The following is a 23,637-nucleotide window of genomic DNA, read 5'->3' as shown; positions in this document are numbered from 1 at the left end:
CGTATAAGATTCCATGTTGGTTGGAGAGGGGAACGAACCATTCCGATATGGAAACCTCTTCTTAATAGAAGCATTTTAAAACTGTGAAGCATAAGGGACGAAAACGAACAGTATTTGTTAGTGGTGAGTTTGAGCTGTTGCAAATGGTATTAGAGTTAGACATCGAACGGTGTGTTAGCAAGGACGTTGGGCCCCCAAAAGGGTGGATTGTGAGATCCCTCATCGATTGGAGAGTGGAACGAAACATTTCTTATAAGGGTATGGAAACTTTCCCTTAATAGACGCATTTTAAAACCGCGAGACTGACAACAACACATAACGAGCCAAATCAGACAATGTCTGCTAGCGGTGGACATGGGTTGTTACATCTCGTTACTTGCTATATCTCCACTTTCTTGCACGACTAGGTCTGTTCTTCGAGCCTGCTTCTCCCTTCTCCCTTTGTAAACAAAGTCGTATGAAGTATAGCCAAATGGTAAGACATAGACTTTTGGTACTAACATGCAAAAATTTAAATCTTTTTACTTCATGTTATGAACACTCGATTAGCTCTTTAAAAAACGAGTCAATAGGGGGAACGACTACCTACAACCAAACTTATAGTAAGCCAAAAGTGTAACTCGAACCCATTTTGCTATCAAGCACGTATATGAACAATATTTGTTAGGAGTTAGACATCGAACGGTGTGTTAGCGAGGATGTTGGGTCTCCAAATGGGTGGATTGTGAGATCCCACATCAGTTGGAGAGGGGAACGAAACATTTCTTATAAGGGTGTGGAAACCTCCCCTTAATAGACACGTTTTAAAACCGTAAGACTAACAATAACACATAACGAGCCAAAGCGGACAATATTTGCTAGCGGTGAAATTAGGTTGTTACATTTTGTTGCTTGCTCTAGATCTATTCTTCGAGCCTACTTCTCCGTATAGTCAAGTGGTAAGAAATTTTTTTACTTCATATTATAAACACTCGATTAGCTCCGTAAAAAACGAGTCAATAGGGGGAACAGTCACCTACAACCAAACTTATAGTAAGCCAAAAGTGTAACTCGAATCCATTTTTCCAATATATATATATATTTTTTTTATTTTATTTTATTTAAAAAAAATACTTTTATTCTTACATGTTTTATATATAATTCTCTTCCCCGAAAAGAATAATAATAAAATTATAATAAAAAAACAGCAGCACATGGAGAAGTAAGTCAAAGTCAACAATGTTAATCCACGTCATAATTAAAGTATTAATTACAAAATTAATTAATAATAATATTTTATAAAAAAATAAAAAAATAAATAATTATTCAAAATTCTATTTAATTATTTAAAAATGAATAATTAAATGAAGTGTTTGGAAGTGTAAAAGGAGTGGGGAAAGTAATGAATGTGAAAAAAGTAAAACGCGTTTTAGGGGAAATGGACAAAAGAAAAAAGGGCGTTTAGAAGGACAATGAGGACAATCACCATAGGGTTGCGTGCACGTCTCTCCCCAAAACACTATAACCCCATACATACAAAATAGGATTCCTTTCACTCCTCTTATGCCCTCATCATTGCACCTCAAACTCGACCCGAACATAGCTCAACTCGTTCGATAATGACCCAATCACTCGAACAATCTAAACCGTCCAACCTATATCTAATAGGTTGATTTGGGTTAAGTTGAATTTTTTAAAAAATCGAAAATTTGATTCGGTTTATAGGTTGACACTTTTAAATCGGGTCATAACAACAGGGGTTAGTGATGGATTGTGAACCCTGTTCGAGTCATTCAAGTCACCAACTCAATCAACTTGAATTTTCGAGTTTATGAAAAGAAACTTTTTTTCCGACCCAACTCAAGTACCGTTTTCTCCTTTTATTATTCGATCTCGTCCCTTTTTTTCTCACCGTTTCTTTTATTTTTTTTTTTGTCTTTATAAAAGTAACTTTTTTGTGATAATGTCGGGAATTCGAAAAGTCACCATATCTAAATATTCCTTCGACATCAATCTATGAAGAAGGGAAGTTTCCTACACTAAATTTTGTGTATAATTATTTAATAATAATGAATTAGGGTGGAAATATTTGGCTTAATAATAATTGGTATCTTATTCATCGAGACGTGCTCGAACTGACTCGTAATTTTTAAACCGAGCTCGGGGGGACGTTTTTTTAAAATAGAATACCCTTTTTGTCCAAATGCTTCACCATAAGACATGGAGGGGTATTGGGTTTGAGACATATATGGAATGTTGGAATGATGGAAGAAGGGAATTGGAAAGGGATGGAGAAGAAGAGAGATGTAAGGGAAAAGGGTAATTTAGTCATTAAAAAAATAGGGACCATACTTTGAGTTATGGTGGATGGTCAAATAGGTCGGTTCCTAAAAAATCCGGACTCCGAATATCACTATCGTCGTGACATGGACTGAACTTTCCCTACCTCTCGAAAAATTATTCGGTAAGGTTGCGTGTTTTTGTATCTATTAGATGTAAATCAGACCACTGAATACAAATTGAATGTTTATCTTTTTGTAATTTCTCGTTCATATATCTAACAGCAAAAACTGTCGACCATATCGTGATAGCTTTTTCTCGAAGAACTTCTCGAGTTAGCTCGTGACACAGTGACAACTTTTTCTCGAAGAACTTCTCGAGCTATCTCGTGACCCAGTGACAACTTTTTCTCGAAGAATTTCTCGAGCTATCTCGTGCTACAGTAACAACTTTTTCTCGAAGAATTTTTCGAGCTATCTCGTGAGACAGTGGCATCTTTTTCTCGAAGAATTTCTCGAGCTATCTCGTGGCACAGTGACACCTTTTTCTCGAAGAATTTCTCGAGCAATCTCATGATACAGTGACAGCTTTTTCTCGAAGAATTTCTAGAGCTATCTTGTGTTACAATGCCAGCTTTTTCTTAAAGAATTTCTCGAGCTATATCTCGTGACACAATGACAACTTTTTCTCGAGCTATCTCGTTACACAATGACAACTTTTTCTCAAAAATTTCTCGAGCTATCTCGTGACACAGTGACAACTTTTTCTCGAAGAATCTCTGGAGCTCTAACATTGATCCACGTTGGATTTAGGGTTTGTGTTTGAATGAATATATGTTGTTGTTTTGTTAATGGAGAAAGAAGTGAAATGGTGGAAGGGAAATTCAACAATGGCTGCCCAAACCAAACCCTAAAATGCTTCCAAGAAAGCGCGTTGCTTTGGGGCAGTGTGTGATATACAAATGAAAAGGACTCACCTTTTTCTACATATCTCACAACATCCAACATTTTACCCTAAAATCCCAAACCCTTTTTCATTTCATCTCCATCTCTCTCTCTCTCTCTCTCTCTCTCTCTCTCTCTTCCTTATTCATTAATGCCCATTTTGCCCCTCACCTCTACTTATATTCCGTTCCCTCGATAATTCCCGCTCACTATCAAATTTAAAAAAACTATGAAATTATAGGTTTTTTAGTCCATGAATGTTGAAGTCGGTGTCTATTTGGACTATAAACTATTAATTTCGTGACAAATAGATCAGTAAAATTAGAAAGGAAAAAACTCGAGAGAAATTTACTCCCTCGTTTTGAAACAAGTCTACGAAATACTAAGCAATTGAGAGATAGCGGGACGTTACAACTAGCACTTTGAAGTCGACTGAAACACTAATGGAGAGATGAGCGGGACGTTATAACTAGCGGTTTGTAGTATGCTGAAACACTAAACAATGGAGAGATGAGTGGGACGTATTTCACATCAATTGGAGAGAGGAACAAGTGTCAGTGAGGATACTGGGCGAGTCCTGAAGGTCCCAAGGACGCTAGTCCCCGAAGGGGGTGGATTGTGAGATCCCACATCGATTCGAGAGGGGGAACAGATAATTCATTATAAGGGTGTGAAAACCTCTCACTAGCATACGTGTTTTAAAATCTTGAGGGAAAGCTCGGAAGAGAAAGCCCAAAAAGAACAATATCTACTAGCGATGGACTTGGACTGTTACACGTTACAACTACACTTTTGTGGTTTAGTTGAAACACTAAACGATGGAGAGATGAGCGGGACGCTACAACAATAAGAGTGGGCCGGAGATCCATTCTCACTTCTTGCTGCGTAGAGCAGAAGGCCCATTGGGCCGGAGATCCAGCACTTATATGGGCTCAGTACTTGTGATCCATCAGTTATATGGGCCCGTTGGGCCGGATAAATGGGCCGAACTTAAAGACAATACAGGCCCAACTTAAAACAAAATTGAAGTCCAGAATCAAACTCCAACCAATATGGGTCCATTAGTTTAGAGGCTAGAAATTAAATTATAAAATTATAAAATAGACACGTCATATACCCTTGCAAATTCAATCAATAATGCAACATTATCTCTTAAATAAATAGGAAATGGTTTAAATAATTAATAATTAATAATTAATTCTAAATTGGGAGTATTCTTAATAATATTATCCATATTTATTTTTTTTATAAAAAATCATTAATATTAAAAAATATAAATTAATTGAAACGACTACCGTTTTGTTAAAAAATACCCATAAATTTTTAAAAAATATCAATAATTTAAAAATTATTGATAGTCTAAAACTTTTAGAAACCCTCGATATCATAATTTAGAATTTTTTAAAAAAATTAAAGCATAATGATATCGTTGAAGGGTATTTTTGAAATAAAAAAACTATATATATATATATATATATATTATTGTTTATATTTGTGAGTGAAAATTGAAAAAGAAAAAAAAAAGTAGGCATCAATCATGTCAAAGCAAACGGTGCATCACCAAATTAATAAAATTGTCATTAATGCAAAGGATTGATTGATGTAATTTGTGAACAAATGCCTCTAATTATAGGTTTTTTATTTATTTTATTTAATCACTTTTTATTATAGAATATCTTATTCTTAAATATTAATTATGAGACAAAATCCCAATAAAATATTGAATTATTATTAAATATTTTCTATTTACATAACTCACCAAACTTTTTTTTCGATAAGGTTAGAATAAATTACGATTAAATTCGATAATCTTAATTAACACAATTTTAGATTATATAATAAGTAAATTAGAGATATAAATTATGAATGAGCATACAATATTACGGGTGTAAATGACTTTTGCATCCACATTTCTATAAATTTGAGCTCTTTATATGAAACTTTTTTTTTTTTAAATAATATGTTCGATTAGTTTTTATGACGTGTTTGTAAAAGATGACTACGCGAATGAACAAAGACGACATTCTAGTACGAATGATTTTAGGGATATAATGATTAAGAAATAGTTACTACTTATACGAGCAATAAGCACCGTTCTTTTAGGGAGCTATATAGTAAAGACTCATAAGTTAAACATATAAGCGAGGACATACCGATGAAAAAAAAAAAAAGAAAAATTGTATTTGAACGATTTATTTATTGTTTTAAATAAATTATTAGATAGTTATTTTAAAATGATTTTGTGATGAGAAATATATTATTTAAGAAACTAAAATTTGAAAATATCAATTAAAGAACCAAAAAGAAAAAAGTATTGAATATTGAGTTGCTTGTACGTAAAAAAAAGGTAAAGAAAAAGAAAAAAAAAAAGAAAAAAGAAAAAAGGGAAACATTATCTATAAATATGTTTTAGGGACTAAGAGTATGCTACTGACACATCAGCCATCACATGTGGTCTAATCATATATCAAATTATGTGGAGCTTCTGCCACGTCAGCACTCAATTTTATAAATATTAGTCCCTATTTTTTAAATTAAATATTTGATTTAAAATGTGATGGGATTTATTAATTTAAAAATAAATAAATAAATAAATGTATGAGAAGATTAATAATAGAAGAAGGTTTTAGGGTTTAGTTTGTGGGCGTGAGCTGTGTGATTTAACAAATACCTGAATTGAATTGCAAGGCATTCAAATCTTTGGTCACAACAAAAGTAGTGGAAGGTGGGAGACAAGGATTAGATGAATGATTCACAATATTGTCAATTGCAATCCGTCTTGTTTTAGAACATACCTGAAAATACCTTGCCTCGTTAACACATGTGCTCTAAAACCCATAAGTCAGAAGTTCGATTCTCCCCGCCCCACCTGTTGAATGAACTAAAAAATAAGGTTGTACACAAGTTGAGTTAGATTGGGTTGGTGACCCGAACAACACGAATAGAGTTTACAACCTAACTCCACCCTTGACTTTTAAGTTAAGTTGTTTTGTAACCTATTTATCCACCATACATCATCACTTAAAAACGTTAAATATTCTTGATCTTCATTATAATATTAAAAGTTAGGTAGAGTTAGACTGTGACCTTATTTTGGGTTGGTCGGATTAGTTGGGTTGTCAACCTGCATACCGATGCAAATTTTCGTTTTTACAAAAATTCAACTCACTCAAGACGAAAAATAATTATAACCCAACCCAAGTCAACCTTTATGGTTTAAGTTGGGTAGTTTGAGTTAATCATACTATTAGGTCATATGAACATATCTCTACTAAAAAAGTATTGATATAAAGTGAGACAGTTTGAAACATATTCGACTTTTTATATAAACTTAGGTACACCAAACGGATATCGATAACATATATTTATGTCACATCGACACTCGACCTAAACAGATAAACTCAATATCTTAATATAATTTTTGAGTTCGGGTTTAGGTGGAATAACTTCTCAAACGTGGGAATGAAGGCAAAGCTGTTGGGAGTTGACTGTCGGCCGGAGATGTTATTAAACAAAGACTTGGATTGAAATGGAAGGCTTAGGAAACGAAACCAAAATGAAATTCAGTTCATTCAAGAAAAAGAGAGGTTAGGGGAGAACATAAGAGAGTGGAAGCTGGGAGACAAGATTAGCTCAAACATTTGTTGATGCAAACATACTTTGGTTCATTGGACAAATTGTCTGTCTATGTTCTATGTGCTGTCAAATTTTGGTCAAACTTCCCACCCACTTAGCATCTTTTTCTTATTTTAATACCCGAGTGAGGTCTCGTCTAGTTAGGCTTTCAATTCGGAAGAAGAACCATTCAATTGTTTAAAACACGAGAACAACTAACTAATCCCCTCTCTAGATTCTTAACATAAATGTAATGGCCACTTCCCCTCAAAATTGTTAGAACGCATCTACTAGAGACAGCTTTCTACACCTTTTAAAAGATGTGGGACATCACAATAAAAGTAAGGACAACTATATGAACATAATCTCACAAAGGTGGTAGGAAGGATGAAAGATCCCTAGCATAGAATAAAGAACCTCATTTTACCGAAATCAAGAATACGAAGATACAAAATTGAAACCATTTAAAATTTCAGACACAAAATTGGATGTGAAACGGTGTGGCAGTGAGGTAGAACAATAGATTGAATCGGCACACCATTCTAAATCTCACCGCCACATCGTTCCAAACCGAATTCTATACGAAGAACTTCTAGTTTTAGACGTAAAACTACTCTAAAAAAACTTGAAATAGGCAAAGGAAGAGGAGGAGGAGGAGGAGGTAGGTGAGGGATGGGAGATTAAAAAGAAGAAGAATGGGGATGTGGGAGCCAGGACAGAGGGGAGGAAATGGGAGGCCACTAGGAGTGAGCTGTATCTATCTGTCTGCATGCCAAACAAGGTCCTCCTCCTTTGGATATGAAGTAGGGCAGGTGAAGCTACAAAGAAATACCTCACACATAATAAGTACATGTAAAATTTAGAAAAAGAAATTGTATATCTGAAACTCACATGGATGCCCCAAAAATCTAGGGCTGTCACTGTTCAGCGTGGGTGTACTATAAGTCTCTATAACCCACATGATTGCCAGAGCCCTCTTCCTGTCTTACTCAAAACATGATTCTCAGCACCAAATTTTGGCCTGCCTGCCTGCCTGCTCTGCCATGCCATGCCATGCCATGCCATGCCATGCCCTGCCTTGCCCTGCCTTGCCCTGCCCCCACAAGCAGCGCTTTACTAAACTCAGACATGACAAGATCCTTTCTCCTCCTCTTCCATTGTCTCTTCCCCTGCCTGGGTTTTAGCCCCACTGGACGACTAGAGAGTTCCTCATTTCAAAACTTTACCCACCAAAAAACAAAACAAAACAAACAGAACAAGAAACTTAAATTATTAGAGGGGTAGGAATGATGCTAAGCTAAGAAGTTGGATCCTAGAGCTCAATATAAATGAACCCAAATTCTCAGACAAAGCAACTTTCAGTTTCCAATTCAAACGCACCGAGTATATACTTGACCCCCTTCTTTTTGTTTTCCATGGATCAGCTTAGACATGGGCACCAAGTATATACTGCCTAAGATTCACCAGAAAACTGTTTTTTCTTCTCATTAACTTTGCAGAAATCAACAAGAGGGGTTAATAAATCCACGAAGTGAATGTAAAACAACAGACAAGCCGAGGCCGAAGATTACAGCACAAATTATGTACGGATTCCAAGTTCTTTTTTCCTTTTTTTTTTTCTCTTCTTTTTGGGCATTGGATTCCAAAGAAGTTATTCAGGAGGAGGGGAAGAGTGAACAGAAAAAATAGAATACCACGGGGAAGGAGGAAGAAGAAAATAGCAGCAACCATATTTAACAGACAGTTACTTCACTTGCATAGAGGCAAGCAAAGCAAAGATGCGAGAAGAAGCGGGAAAATGGTAGGATTTGTCGGGAAAAGGGAAACACCAGTAGGAAAGCGAGTCATCAGTTTGGTGGGGCGGAGCTAGAGCCTGCTGCAGAAGTTGAGGCCGAGAGCAACTCGGCGAGGGCACTCATGGCTCGAACTTGCATTTCAAGTGCAGCTATGTAATCGGTAGCCTCTTCCAGGATAACCGGCAACGGTTCTTTCCGGCAACCGGGAACTAGCCGTCCAAGAACCCTAACTTTCCTTTGTACCGCCGGTAAGGATTTCCCTCTCAACCGCAATACGCTAACTCTAGGTTTCTTTGAGCGGTTGTTTCCGGCGGTGGATGCCGATCTCTGTCTTTTCGGCTTCCTGAATTTGAGTTTCAGCCTGTTCGTTAAGATGGCTCGGCTCCACCTGGTTCTCCCCTTGGCAGCGACGGCGAGGACTCTGTCAGCGGCCTCGCGTACGGCTCTGCCGCGGCGCGGCGCCTCGTTCGGAGGACTGAGCCTCACTTGATTCAATGCTCGGACCAGCTTGGACGAGTAAATTTCTTGCTGCGCTTGAGACTTCCATTTAATATGGTTCTGGTTTTGATGATGATCTCTGTTGCCGTGGCTTTTCTTCTTCTTCTGCCTCCTTGAAGACTCCCGCGCGCGATCGGAGTTCGAATGAACAGATGACGCCATCGAGACGCACCGATCCGATCTCAGAAAAATCGATTCCCTCGACAAATCGATGATTCAAAGATGATCAACCATTAATCTAATCTCTCTCCTCCAAATTTACACAACGCGTTCCAAAGCAAGCAAAGAAAAAAATCCTGAGCAAGAGTAAAACAAAAGGATATAACAGATTTAGCCGAACAGAAACGTCAACTCCCTAACGAAATCAGAATTTACAGCAAAACATCACAAATCAAATCGAGACCGATTCTTACAAAGAAATGAAGCAAAAAAAAAAAAGAGGTATTACGAAATCAGGAAAAAAGTAAACCAATCAGAATCACTAGGATTAACAATCTTGATTGAAAATTCTTGAGAATCAGAGAAGAAGATCAAAAATTCTAACGATTGTTAGATTGAATGGCACGATGACCTATATGGGTCACGACCTCATGTATTTATAGATGCGTATAATGAAGATTACATTCCAAATCTATGATTTGGTAACAAACCATAAAATCATAGATTTGGTAACAAACCCTTCAAATCATAAACTAGTAAATCTTAGACTATTTTAGTATATACAGTTATGATCTATTTTAGGTTTAACACCCCCCCTCAATCTGGACGATGTACTACTAAGTTCAGATTGCGCCTAAAATAGCTAAAAGAAGGAGCTGGCAGTGGCTTTGTCATGATATCGGCGAGCTGATCCTTGGAAGATATGAGTCGAACATCAAGCTGACGAGTCGATACTCGTTCACGAACGAAGTGATAATCAACCTCAACATGCTTCGTCCGTCGATGAAAGATTGGATTGGCGGATAGGTAGGTGGCACCAATGTTGTCACACCATAGGCTAGGCGCTCGCGCTTGCGAGATCCCGAGCTCACGCAAGAGAACTTGGATCCAAATTAATTCGGCAGTGGCATCAGCAACCGCCTTATATTCGGCTTCCGTACTAGAACGAGAAACTGTCGATTGTTTCCTCGAACTCCAAGAGATAAGATTGCCACCAAAGAAGATCACATAGCCTCCAGTGCTTCGACGATCATCAGGATTCCCAGCCCAATCAGCATCTGAAAAGGCACTCAACAAATCAGTGCTGGACTTTGTAAGACACAAACCCATATCAATAGTGTCATGTAGATAACGGAGAATTCGTTTGACTGCCGCCCAATGTATAGAAGTCGGAGAGGACATGAACTGACACACTCTGTTGACACAGAAGGATATATCAGGACGTGTCAGAGACAAATATTGGAGAGCACCAACGACACTTCGATAGCGAGTAGTATCCTCAGGTGAGAGCTTTTCACCACCATTCAATAACAACTTCTCACTGGGAAGCATAGGTGTGGGCACACCTTTGGAGGTGAGCATATTGGTTCTGGCTAATAAATCTCGAATGTATTTATGTTGTGTCAGAATAAGTCCACTAGAAGTATGGCGGACCTCAATCCCAAGAAAATAACTCAAAATACCAAGATCCTTGACGGCAAAATCATCCTGAAGCTGTGTAAGAAGTTTCTCAGTAGCCGTAGAAGATGAGCTGATGATAATAATATCATCAACGTAGATGAGAATATACATCTGAATGCCCGTTTTGTTAAAAATAAAAAGAGAGACATCAGCCTTTGAAGGTGTAAAATCCAGCTGTAATAGTTTGGAGCTAAGGCGAGAAAACCAGGCACGCGGAGCTTGTTTAAGGCCATAAAGCGACTTATCCAGCTTGCAGAGATAACCAGGGTGTTGAGAATCCACAAATCCAGGGGGCTGCTTCATATAAACATCTTCATTAAGAAGGCCATGAAGAAAAGCATTTTGAATATCAATCTGCCGAATAGCCCAACCACGAGAAATAGCAAGAGATAATAAGAGCCGAATGGTAGTGGGCTTAACAACTGGACTAAAGGTATCATCATAATCGACGCCATACTGCTGTTTAAAACCTTTAGCAACCAGGCGTGCTTTGTAGCGATCAATAGAGCCATCTGGCTTTTGTTTGAGTTTGAAAACCCATTTGCAATCAATAACGTTAAGACCAGCACGAGGAGGAACTAAGTGCCATGTCTTATTTTTTTGAAGTGCCTGAAATTCATCATTCATTGCCTGACGCCAGAGGGGATGCTCCATAGCAGTAATATGTGAAGTAGGTTCAGAGGCAGAAGACCGAGCTACAAGATATGTTACTGTTCCATCTGTACGCACCTTGGGTTTTTTGATATTGTGCTTCAATCGAGTACCATACGGATGAGTAGTAGGTGCAGGATCCACATTTGAGGGGACGGCCGTATCAGCCGTTGCGAGGGGAGCAACCGATGCTACAGCAGTTGGTTGACCAACGGCCGAGGATTCGACCGGGCATTGCGCAATATCATCTGCTGGCGGAGAAGCCGATGCCTCAATCATTGGCGGAACAACCAACGCCGATTCGAATGGCAGCGACGCGGAGGATTGTTGCGGCAATTCCGAAGCTGATGTAGACACCAAATTTTCTGCATCCAAAGAGTTAGTAGGCCCAGACATATGCATGTGATCATTCTCCAAATTAGTACTGCTATTACCCAAATGCAAGGTGCACAAATCAGGGGCATTATGCGTCGACTGCATGATTGGGGAAGAATTAGGTGAGGCTCTCTTGAATGGAAAAACATTTTCATCAAATATGACATCTCTAGACATATAGACACGACCAGAATCGGTGTCAAGACACTTATACCCTTTATGTGAAGAACTGTAGCCTAGAAAGACACATTCCTTTGATCGAAAAGAGAGCTTTTGTTTGTTATAAGGACGAAGATGAGGCCAACAGGCACACCCAAAAATTTTTAATAAGGAGTAATTTGGTGGGGTATGAAAAAGAAGCTCTAAGGGGCATTTTTTATCGATGACACGAGTAGGAAGACGATTGATGAGATATGTGGCTGTAAGAAACGCGTCGTCCCAAAATTTAATAGGTACATGAGCATGAGCTAGAAGGGCTAGGCCAGTTTCAACAATATGACGATGCTTGCGTTCAGCAGACCCATTTTGTTGATGTGTGTGAGGGCACGAAACACGATGACCAATTCCAAGGGAACGAAAAAATGTGTTATGAATTTTCTGATATTCCCCACCCCAATCAGATTGAACCCACTTGATTTTAGTATCTAGGAGGCGCTCAACATGAGCTTGGAATTGCAAAAATATACGAGGAGCTTCTGTACGATCATGCATCAAATAGATCCACGAAAATTTACTGAAATCATCAATGAAACTAATATAATATTTAAAACCCCCAACAGATGGAGGTGCAGGGCCCCAAACATCCGAAAAAATAAGTTCCAAAGGTGACGAAGACCTATGGGAAAAACTAGTATATGGTAATCGATGACTCTTTGCTAACTGACACGCATTACAAACTGACAAAGATGACTCACTAGCACACGAAATATTATTTAGACGCAAAATGGATTTTATTACTTGAGATGAAGGATGTCCAAGACGAGCATGCCATTGGGCGTGAGTAGTAGATCTGCTCACCAAGGCGTGCTTGAGATTATCGACATCGGATGGCTTAATAGGATAAAGACCAGATTCACACCTCCCATTTAGGAGACTTTTCCTCGACTGTCGATCCTTTATAGAAAAATGCCAAGGATGGAATTCAAAAAATACGTCATTATCACGAGAAAATTTATGAACAGAAAGAAGATGTTTGGAAATTTCAGGCACATGCAAAATATTACGCAACGCAAGAGGACGAGTAGCAGTATTAATTAGAGAATGACCAGTATGCAAAACACGCAAACCTGCTCCATTGCCGACTTGAACTTGTTCACCTCCATGATAACGTTCACGCACAGCGAGACGATCCAGGTCACTGGTGATATGGTCCGTAGCGCCTGTGTCGCTGTACCAATTTGGGTCAATCTTGTAAGAGGAAGTAGCCGCCAGTGCCGTAGGAGGAGCAGAAGAAGGTTCATCTTGATAGGACTCATCCATCCTATGCCAGCAGCGGATAGCAGTATGCCCCACTTTGCCGCAGATCTGGCAGGAAGGACGAGCAGAAGGGCCACGACGATCACCAGCAGGACGAGAGGGTGCATAACCTTGAGAACGACCACGACCGCGATCCCTACGCCCACGATTCTTCTGCTGACCACCACGACTAGCATAATTGGCAGAAGATCCAAGATTTAACTGAAGTTCAGCCTGGTGTTGTAGTTGGCGAGCTTCATACGTCATTAGATGTGCAAACACATCATCAAGGGTGAGGGCTTCACTCTTGGTAGTCATTGAGGTGACGAAGGGATCATAGTCAGGGCCAAGACCAGCGAGAAGATACGCGATCACATCATCATCCTGCAAGGCAGAGCCGGCGGCGGCCAGCTCGGTGGCTAGCCCTTTGATCTTGCAAAAATAATTTGCAGCAGATTGATCTCGTTTCTTGGACGTGGCAAGCTCAACACGAATCTGAGTAGTGCGAGCACGAGTTGACGATGAAAACATCCGCTGCAGGGTATCCCACGCCTCCTTGGACGTAGTAGCGGCAACCACATCATGAAGAATCTCCTCAGACATGGAGGAGAGAAGGCCGCTAAGGACTTGTTGATCCTGATCATACCACTGATTATAGGCCGGATTAGAGACCAGCTCAGCACCAGCAGCAGTTGAGGAAGGGATCAGCTTGGCAGGTGCAACATTGGTGCCATCGAGGTAGCCCATAAGCTTCGTACTCCGTAGGTAGGGGAGGAGCTGGGCACGCCATATGATGAAGTTGTTTTTGGTTAGACGAATTGTGACAACATGGTGTAGAGGGATTGGATATTGTTTAAGGCCAAAAGTCGCCATGGTAGTTGAGACGGTGTTGGAGATGGTGGATGGAGAGGAGGAAGAAGACATGGCGAGGAGTTTAAAAAATAAACCTTGGCTCTGATACCATGTTAGATTGAATGGCACGATGACCTATATGGGTCACGACCTCATGTATTTATAGATGCGTATAATGAAGATTACATTCCAAATCTATGATTTGGTAACAAACCATAAAATCATAGATTTGGTAACAAACCCTTCAAATCATAAACTAGTAAATCTTAGACTATTTTAGTATATACAGTTATGATCTATTTTAGGTTTAACAACGATAACAGCAGGAAGAAGATTAGGAACTTATGATAAGATGCGTACCTTTAGGGAAATTCCTTCTACAACAAATTCTCGATCAACAGAAACAGGAAGAACTCTGAAGAAGATGGAATCACGGCTTTACGAGAGCGAAAAGACAGAGAATGTTGTGATTGAAGAGGATATATATGGAACCCGATCTTAAGGCGTCCCCTTCTGCAAGTAGTTAGTTAGAGAGAGAGAGAGAGAGAAGTGAACCAAAACTATGACTTATTGCTTCGACTCTGCACCATATGACTCGTATTTTATAGAGCCACAGCCACAGCCACAGCCAAAGGCTTGGGGCTCGTCTGATGGTCTATAATGGCTCGGTTGGGTCCGCACTCAGCTCGGGTTCGTGCCTTTCTTTATTTACCCCTTTTCAATTAATTTAATTTCTAATTTTTTTTTATATCTAAATTGATGTTTTTTTATTTTGTATATTTATCATAAATTCAATATTTTTAAAATTAATTTCTTAATTTTTTCAAAAATTTATTATAAAATTAGACTTTACAAAATAAAAAAACTGGAGAGTTCAAAGACGGGACGTATAATTGAAAACATAGCTCAATTGATATAAAATATTTATGTTCGATTAAAAAATCTAATGTCCGAATCTCAACACCCGACTGGAATAAAAAACAAAAACAAAAATTAAAATATAGATTTACTTTCCTTTTTTTAAAAAAAAAAAAACGAAGAAAATAAAATAAAATGAATTTCTTATTCTTTTGCATCCATTTTGACAAATTCCTTGGGCCAACACCAACATCCTTTTTTATACATTGCCCTGTCAACTTCAACAAGTAAATTTCGACAATTGCGTGTTTTTTTTTTTTTTTTTTGTGTTTTTTTTTTCAAACCATTATTTTATTACATTAATAAATAAAATTTCAGATACTATTATTTATTTTTTTTTAGATTTTTAAAATAGTAATTAATCCCTTATTTATTAAAAAAAAAAAGTAATAATTGTTGGATGATGAAAAAAGTCCGCTAATTTAGAGAATGGTCGTAGGTTTATAATTAAGCAATACTCTCTCTATTGGTACGAGACCTTTTGAGGAAGCACAAAGTAAAGTCATGAGAGCTTATGGTTGAAGTGGACAATATCTTTTTTTTTTTTAATTCTGTTTAACTTCTAAAATAATTTTTTTTTAATAATTAAATTTTATTAAAAGGGTATGGGGGTAATTAAACAATTTTTATTTTTTTCATTTATATTTTCTCTCACGCAATAATAAAAATAAAAATAATTAAAAATTAAAAAAACCCTTACGAAAGGAACATCAAGACATGAGTGGAAAATGATAGTAGAAAGCAACGTGGTCCAATGGAAAATACACACGTGTCCGATGATCTGGCTCCAAACTTTTGTGGATATTCAATGCATCCACAGTTGACATTTAAGCGCCCGGAGGCTTTCATTATAATTTTCTACTACATCAATTATATTTCATTATTTTCTTTTTTCTTTCAAGAAATAAATAAATAAATAAATAAGAGACATAAGTTTAGGTTTTAAATGTAGTTTGAAAAAAAAATCTTTATTTATTTATTTTATTTCATCAACTATTAAAAATATTTATCCAAAAGTTTTATATATATATATATATATTTTGTATTTTTTTATATTAAAAAAAATAATTATATAAATAAGAAATTCATCTTTTAATTTGATATTAAAATATATATTTTAAGTTGGGCTTGACATTATTAGAGTGATTTGAATCTAAAACAAGTATTCTTAGTTTGAGATATTTGATCAAGGTAATCTAAATGTTACAGCTTCCCTTCCCTCATAAGATTGATATGAGTCTGGATACACCAAAATAATTATATTAGATCAAATAAATACCTTGGGGCAGAATTGAAAAATTATATGACTCGAATCTTTAGTATTCTCTTATTTATTACTTGTATCTACTATTTAGGTAGAATACCGTCACCCATTCTTACTAAGAAACTGGAAGAAACAGAGGAAACAGAGGGGGACTAAACAGGAACAAGAGGGATCCACTGAAAAAGATACTTCTCCTTCCTTTTTTTCGGAAGAAAATGAGGATCCAGACAAAATCGATGAAACAGAAGAGATCCTAAGAAACCCTCCTGGCCCAACCCTAGACACTCTAAGATCCTTTTTCAAATCTCTTGGTCCCTGAGGAAGAAAGGAAAAAGAATTTCACGCTCTTCCTTTCGCTTTCGGGAAGGGAGGATTAAGAAAATCCTACGGATTGGAGCTTTCTCCAGACCTCGGAGAAAAGCATGAAGAAAAAAAAAGGCTCGAATGGTACGATCCATCCGTCACCCCAGAATGAAAGGGGCGATCTCGTAGTTCTTGGTCTGTGAAGATACGTTGTTAGGTGCTCCGTTTTATTTTCCCATTGAGGCCAAACCTAAACCTTTGCTGGAGAGATAACTGTTCATATATTGATAAGGGATGTATGGATTCTCGAAAAGAGAGGAGCCGAGTGAATGGAAAGGCTATCAAAAGATTAAAAAAAAAAAAAAAAAAAAAACCAGTTTATGAAATTTCTTAACCTACGAATCGAAATAAAGAAAATTGCAAAATGCGATTAGAAAAAAACAAAATAAATTAATAATATAAGTTGATAAAATTTTATAAATAAGAATTCAAAATAAAAAAAAAATAGAAAATAAATATTGTGTATAAAAAGGAAAAAGAAAAAAAAAATTGATGTGACGGTGGAATTAATATACTTTTCTGTGGCGATCTTTAATTGCTTTATGAAAGGTAAACCAAGAAGCAAGATAGTCGATGGCAGAAAAAGTTCAAAATCATATCGAATTATGTGGGAGTGGGAGTGCAGAGCTTAGCTTTTGCCACCTTTGAGTCTTTAATGTATTGCGATTTCTGTAGCGAATGATTGCCTTTTTGCCCCCTTCATCTTCATTCCTCTAAAAATCAGCTTCCATTCCTTACTGGCTACGTAACATATCAATTTTAATTAAATAACATATACTTTCCACAACTTCCACTAAAATATAATTTAATTCTTTCAAAAATACGTCAAATGTTCTTGTAATTAAAATCAAAACAAAATTGTGTCATCATAAACTGGATTTCTTTTTCTTTCATTTTAGACTTTTTCACCTATATTTTTGTTGTTGTTATTATTATTATTATATTTGTTTACTTCTAAACCCATTTTAAAAATCTCGAGAGAGAAAGCCTAAAAGAAAAATCTTAAAAGGACAACCAAGAGAACGCTTCGCCTTTTCTTGCTCGTTTTTTATCATAAGCTTGTGATTTTGTTTTTGTCCCTTGTTTCGAGCAGTGGCATTCTCCCGAAAAAGAAGAGAAAGGAAAAGTTAGTCGAGCGACTTACCCATTCAATGACTTTGACACTGGACGTTTCAAAAATAGGGTACTATTGGGTCGGGTGGTTTCAATTGTAGACGCCTGTTGGCATTCCAACATTCCTTCTCCTTTCAGGGCCTATCCAAAAGAGAATCCGGTGTTTCTTGATCGTGAATATCTGAATAGGACGAACAGCTCCGTGGTTTGCGGAGTGGTTTGACTTCTTTTTTTTTTTTTAAAGAATTTATGCCTTCATGACGTGCCATCTGCCTTTGACTTCTTAATTCTTAATATTTCATTATTTAAAACAAATTTAAAAATAACACAAAATTTAGAGTTTAAAAAGAAAAAGAAAAAAAGAAAAATAATATTGAGAGTTTTTAGAAAATAGGGAAAATAAGTTTAAAAAGTGCACGTGCTATGTGGGTCCGTCTATCTGGCAGTGTCTTTTTATCTCCAACTCCGTTTTATTTTGTTTAATTATTTTGTGGGCTTTTTGGACTTTTCTCACTTTTATGGGGAGTGTGTACAGCTATGCCCCTGCCTCCATATTTCCTTCACATAATTCCTTGTTCTCTCTAATTAACAATTTATTAATTGGAAATTTTTTAATTCCACATAAATCTTAATTTCTAAACTAATTTGTAGTTGCATTCTAATTTATACAACATATAAATTCATAAATAAAACACAAATACATACGTGCTTATCAATAAACTTAAAGATTAAATTATAAATTTAGTTTTTAATTTTTAAAATCGATATCTATTTGTATTTAACTTTTAAAATTATAAAAAAAAAAAATCTCTAAACTAAAAAAAAAAAACAAATTAAATTAAAATTTATCAAATTTACTAGATAAACAATTTAAAATACAAGATTTCAATGAATATAAAATTTATATTCATATTTAACAAATTAATTTTTTTAAAAAATTATAGATTATACCATTAAAAATTTATAATTTTAGTATCTAAACTTTCATTATTGAATTTACTAGAATGTTTTAATGTTATTTAATAAATAAATTATTGTATTAAAATTTTGAATTTTTAATAATCTATTTATATATGTATATTTAGACCCAACTAAAAATTTACCCCACTATTAAAAACTTTTAAATGTTCGAGACTAACCAATACAAATCTCAAAAATAAAAAATTAAATTTGTAATTTACTCCATAATGGTATGATATTATTCAGAAAGCTTTCATGACTTTGTTTTAGATTTTTCAAAAGACTTCATTTCCATTCCTTGATTATAAATCTATGGTCATTCCCTAAATTAGGGAACGTGGGACAGTAAAAACTCAAAATTACAACTTGAAAAGAAAATAGTAATGTATTAATTAATTAATTAAACTATTTTATAATCAACAAATTTCTACAACCTAACCCTTTACCCTATCTAAGTACATGCCATCTAAACCTAATATTTTAATATTGGCATTTGGACCAGACTGAATAAAACAATAATTCAAACAGCTACCCCCACTGTCCTCTTATGTTCAAAGATTCTAACATCACCAAATATGAATCGAACATATTTTACAACACCAGAGTGTCAACTATTAGGAATTTTAACTATTTTCTCCAATTCGGCTTTCAGACCCCACCTCTCGGGCGAGCCAATCTTGTTGGTGGTGATGTTGTCAGCATTCCACCAACAAAATTTCATTTCATAGGCCCTAATAATGCTATGACGCTCTAGGCTTGAATATTATATATAACCTAATCCTCTTTCTTAGTGAAATCATTGTGACCATGTGTAATCAATACACAAGAGAACAAGCCACCGAAAATAAACCTTAAATTATAGCGCTAAAGTTTAATTTACTATAACAGCCATTATGATTTAGAGGAGAGGTTGCCCCCTTCGTGTCAGACACAATAAAGTAGCGAGGACTGGAGCGTTTAATAGATTCAAAAGTAAGTATCATAAATAAGATGTCAAAACCAATCACATTGGGGAGGGGGAAATGATCAATTAAAGATGAATGTGAGAGAGCTATACACATACCTGGCAGCTGCATGCATGTAGGTCTGGAAGATGTATATAATGCACGTTAGCATCAGAGAAAAGCCTGGTGATGAGGACCCCACCGGCCGATTGTTATTTGCCTCTCCAACCTAAATGTTAGAGAATTATGAATTTATAAGTGAGAAATACTATCTCCATTGATATGAGGCCTTTTGGAGAAGTCTAAAGCAAAACCATGAAAACTTATACTCAAACTGAACAATATCATACCATTGTAGAGAGTCGTGATTCCTAACAACAAACTCATGCAATAGTGATGCTACATATTGTGTGTTGAAGCTTAAGAGCAAGAAATGGTGAGTGAGGCGTGAGGAGCAACAATAATAAGACCTTGCTAAAATGTCAACCTATAAGATCTTAGTGACTCAAAACTGTAAACTTGTAACGACTTAGAGTTGCTACTAACGCCTCATACTCTTCTAAAATATGAATATAATTAAAAAAAAAAAAACATCATCTATAGTATAAATGTCGAAAACATTGAAAATTTAAAGAAAATAAAAACAATATAAAATAATTTAAAACAATGAAATGCAAAACCATCTATTCTAACCTCTTTCCACGATTTCCTTTGCAATTGACATAATCCCCTGGAAGTAATTCTTTCTTCTTTCCATCTGTTTCTATTTATGACAGAATGAATCTTTTCAATGAGGCATATGTAGATGGTCAAGGTTTCCTGTAAAGAGAATTCCCTGGGAATTACCCCAAATTACTCAATCATGGATAGAGAACAAACCCCATCTGATTAAAAGATGTTAGTTTTGCCACTGAATAGAATTAGTCACCTAAATGACCAGCAGCTTATCATTATCTACCATTCGCGGTAGGTAACATGTAAATGTCCTGTCATTGAGAGAACTAGGATTGACCCACATTATTCATAGGTATCAAAACCTTAAACAATGTTCATTTGGTGTAACAAATCCAGTCGTTGCAGTTCAAATCAAACCACAATCAAAGAGCAAACCAGAGACTTGTTCAAGGTTGTAGCTGACAAGTCATCAACTCAGATTTCAAGTTACCAGATGGAATCAGTAACTAATTACAATCCAGTTCTTCAATAAAAAAACCCAAAACGGTTTTCCAACTATATTCAGTCAGTTGGCACTATTCTAGACATTACCAGTATCAGGGTGTGCCAGCCAACCGCTAACATATCTCTTCAATCAACCATATGACTTCATTGTTTAGCTCATCGTCTTTTGTAGATAAAATACATTTTATAACAGCATACTTGAGTTGATGTACCAGAAAGGAGATGCCAAAAATATGCAACAAATGCTTGTCTTCTGAAAAAAACTAATTATAATCTATATCTTCTATGGAAAGTCCAAAACGTTTTCTTTTACTAAATTCACATTCAGCTGGCAGTAATCTTGTCATTATCAGTATGAGTTGTGCCAACCACTGACATGTTCTCTTCAATCAGTCATATGATTTCATTGTTTAGGTCATCATCTTCTGTTAAGCTTTTTCTAATAGCATACTTGATTTGCATATAATGCACATGGAAGGAGTTGCTAAAGATATGCAACAATGCTGGAATGATATGCAAAAAAAAAAAAAAAAAAAAAAAAAAATCAGCCTCATCATAAATCGTTGTTTATTAACAAATCAGGCTCGAGTCCTTATCAAATGCAACAACATCTCCAGAATGCTGAGCAGTTTGGATCTTCTCTAACTCGCATCATAATAGTTCCGAATTCAAAACAAATTGCTCTGAATTCTCTAGGCAAAATATATCTTTGCAAAGTGAAAACAACATTAAATATTCGCTAATTAATCAAATAAGAAAGTGAAGACTCACAAATAAGCAGTCAAATGTAATGCTAAGGTTTTACTAAAAGATCCAAGTCAAATGTAATGCTAAAGGTTTACTAAAAGATCGAAGTCAAATGTAACGCTAAAGCTTTACTAAAAGATCGAAATCAAATGCAATGCTAAAGGTTTACTAAAGATCGAAGTCAAATGGTCACCCACAAGTTTATGAAATTTCAAATAGCTTTAAATCATAGTACGCTAACCGTGAGGTTATGCACGGTTAACTTTTGACTGCAAACTTTCACGGCTTAGGTTTCTTATGTAGGAAGATGAAACAGGCAAAGTCCATTTCGAAGGTAACATGTTACGACAAAATCAATTAAGATCAGACCTCTGATGCTTGAACAGCAAGTTTAAGTTGGCAATGGCCCGATGAAAGAGCTCTTGACTTCCGAGTTGAAAAAGAAAGCTAATGCCAAGACGATGATCCACACGAATAAAGATAGAGAGAGAACTTGATTTTTGGCAGAAATAAGTTGAAAAATCTGGTCTCGATCTTGAGGTATGGCAAGGAAATCGTCTACAATGATCCTTATGGATGCATCTATAAGCTTCTTGGCCTGATGATCAACATCCGTGGATTGCAGGACTTGAGTTAGAGCACGACTTAAAGAATTTACAGCAATCTCTGCTCCTACTGAACCCGCGCTACTTTCACCCAAATCATTAGATCCAGAAAAATTAACTGGAACTTTGTCAAGCTGTCCATTATCAAAAGTGACAACTGAAGATGGAGAAAGATCGGGGATAAGAGAGCTCCCGCAGCAAGCAGAAAGAGCCGGATTAACATCATGCAAGAAACACTGAAATTGAGGAAACTAACTTAGCAAAATTTTAAATCTATCAAATTCCAGGGTCATAAATCTCTCATATACCTCGTTTCATCGCTTGAGCATACGTTTAATACATCAAGTGAATCTCCAGTCGCAGTAGATTATAAACGGAGGAAAAAAAAAACGAATATAACTCGATCAATGAATAAACTACAAATCTACTCCAACAATTGATATCAACTAATAAACGAAACAGAAGAAGCAGGAAAACACAAAGTATAGATAGAAGAACGAAATGAAAAGTTAAGTCGGACTGATAGAATCGGAACTTACTCGATCGATATCTGGAATTTGATTGACGTCTGAGACAACAGAAATCGAAGAGAAGTCTTGCTTCGAACTTTGCTGGATTTTATCATCGGAAAGTGAAAATGTGGCAGTCAAGCATTTGGCGATCTTCAAGGAAGCAGAACGAACAAGAAATCAAGCTAGAGAATGACAGCGATTGAGAATAACCTATAAAAATCAATCATACCTTCAGAGGTTTCCTCGATCTACGATTTGCCGCTTGATCTCTCTGAGGAGTTTGGGAGTCTTTCATCCTTTTCTCCATCTTGATATCGCGGGAAAATTTTCGGACGTTCTGAACCTAATCTTTGGCGCCAATGAATATCGTGCAACATATGAAAGAAATAAAATAACGGTATGCAATCTCACTAAATTTTTGCTTTTATATGGGGCATTCTTAATACGAGGGACTAAAAATTGAAAATTAATTGCCACTTTTTTCCAGTAATATAATTAAATATTTTATTCATTATTTTAAAAAACTTCAATACTTTTGTATAAAAAATTAATTATATTTCTTTACTTTCGAATTGAAAATTATATATCATATAATTTGAAAAAAAATTATATAATGAATTATTAAAAATATTATTAAACTTTAGCTCGGCCTCCGAACCGTACGTGAGACGAGTTTCTGCCTCATACAGCTTGGGCCGAAGACCGGGGGAAGTTTAGGAGAGATGGGGAAATCTAGCAGCTACCGGTCGGGGAAAACCAATCCTATAGCTCCCGCGCTTTCCGTTCTTTCTATTATCCCATTTTCTTTCGGGATAGAAGGCTAATACTAATCTAATAAGTTTAGTCATCGTTGTCTGACCAATTGGCTCGGACACCAGACCACTCGTGCCCACCCCCATAACTACACGGGTGAGTATTCATACATTTTTTAAAATTTTAATAATACCCTTAAATTTTTTTAAAAATC

The 23,637-nt window shown here is 36.2% G+C and overlaps 2 protein-coding genes and 1 non-coding gene across 6 annotated transcripts; all 3 read right to left on the bottom strand.

Annotated features, from left to right (window-relative positions):
• Positions 1–6,496: 6,496 nt before the first annotated feature.
• On the bottom strand, positions 6,497–14,620 carry LOC111807116 (transcription factor bHLH148). 2 transcript variants are annotated; one of them, XR_015423274.1, is made up of 2 exons: positions 14,426–14,620; positions 6,497–8,015 (listed from the first exon to the last, which is right to left on the bottom strand). XR_015423274.1 is itself a non-coding variant. In XM_023692694.2 (2 exons), the coding sequence occupies exon 2, from the start codon at positions 9,272–9,274 to the stop codon at positions 8,666–8,668; it is 609 nt and encodes a 202-aa protein (XP_023548462.1). In that variant the 5' UTR covers positions 9,275–9,408; positions 14,426–14,620; the 3' UTR covers positions 8,278–8,665. The 2 variants fall into 2 exon arrangements, 1 of the variants encoding a protein (XP_023548462.1); XM_023692694.2 differs by lacking the exon at positions 6,497–8,015 and adding an exon at positions 8,278–9,408.
• LOC147789804 (small nucleolar RNA Z247) lies at positions 13,467–13,606 on the bottom strand. The gene has a single exon (XR_015423299.1). It is a non-coding gene; the product is annotated as a small nucleolar RNA Z247 (small nucleolar RNA).
• Positions 14,621–20,324: 5,704 nt separating the features above from the next.
• LOC111807117 (uncharacterized) lies at positions 20,325–23,042 on the bottom strand. Of its 3 annotated transcripts, none has more exons than XM_087129332.1 (3): positions 22,900–23,042; positions 22,698–22,820; positions 20,325–22,394 (listed from the first exon to the last, which is right to left on the bottom strand). In XM_087129332.1, exons 1-3 carry the CDS (start codon positions 22,975–22,977, stop codon positions 21,945–21,947), a joined length of 651 nt encoding a protein of 216 aa, XP_086985458.1. In that variant the 5' UTR covers positions 22,978–23,042; the 3' UTR covers positions 20,325–21,944. The 3 variants fall into 3 exon arrangements, with proteins under 3 accessions (XP_086985458.1, XP_086985460.1, XP_086985459.1); XM_087129334.1 differs by having other exon boundaries at positions 20,325–22,292; XM_087129333.1 differs by having other exon boundaries at positions 22,698–22,769.
• Positions 23,043–23,637: the final 595 nt, after the last annotated feature.

The sequence above is a fragment of the Cucurbita pepo genome, chromosome 12 (assembly GCF_057944985.1).
Source record: "Cucurbita pepo subsp. pepo isolate OVF chromosome 12, ASM5794498v1, whole genome shotgun sequence".
Taxonomy (NCBI): Eukaryota; Viridiplantae; Streptophyta; class Magnoliopsida; order Cucurbitales; family Cucurbitaceae; genus Cucurbita; species Cucurbita pepo.
Note: the sequence above shows the minus strand (reverse complement) of the source record. Positions and strands in the feature narration are given on the sequence as shown.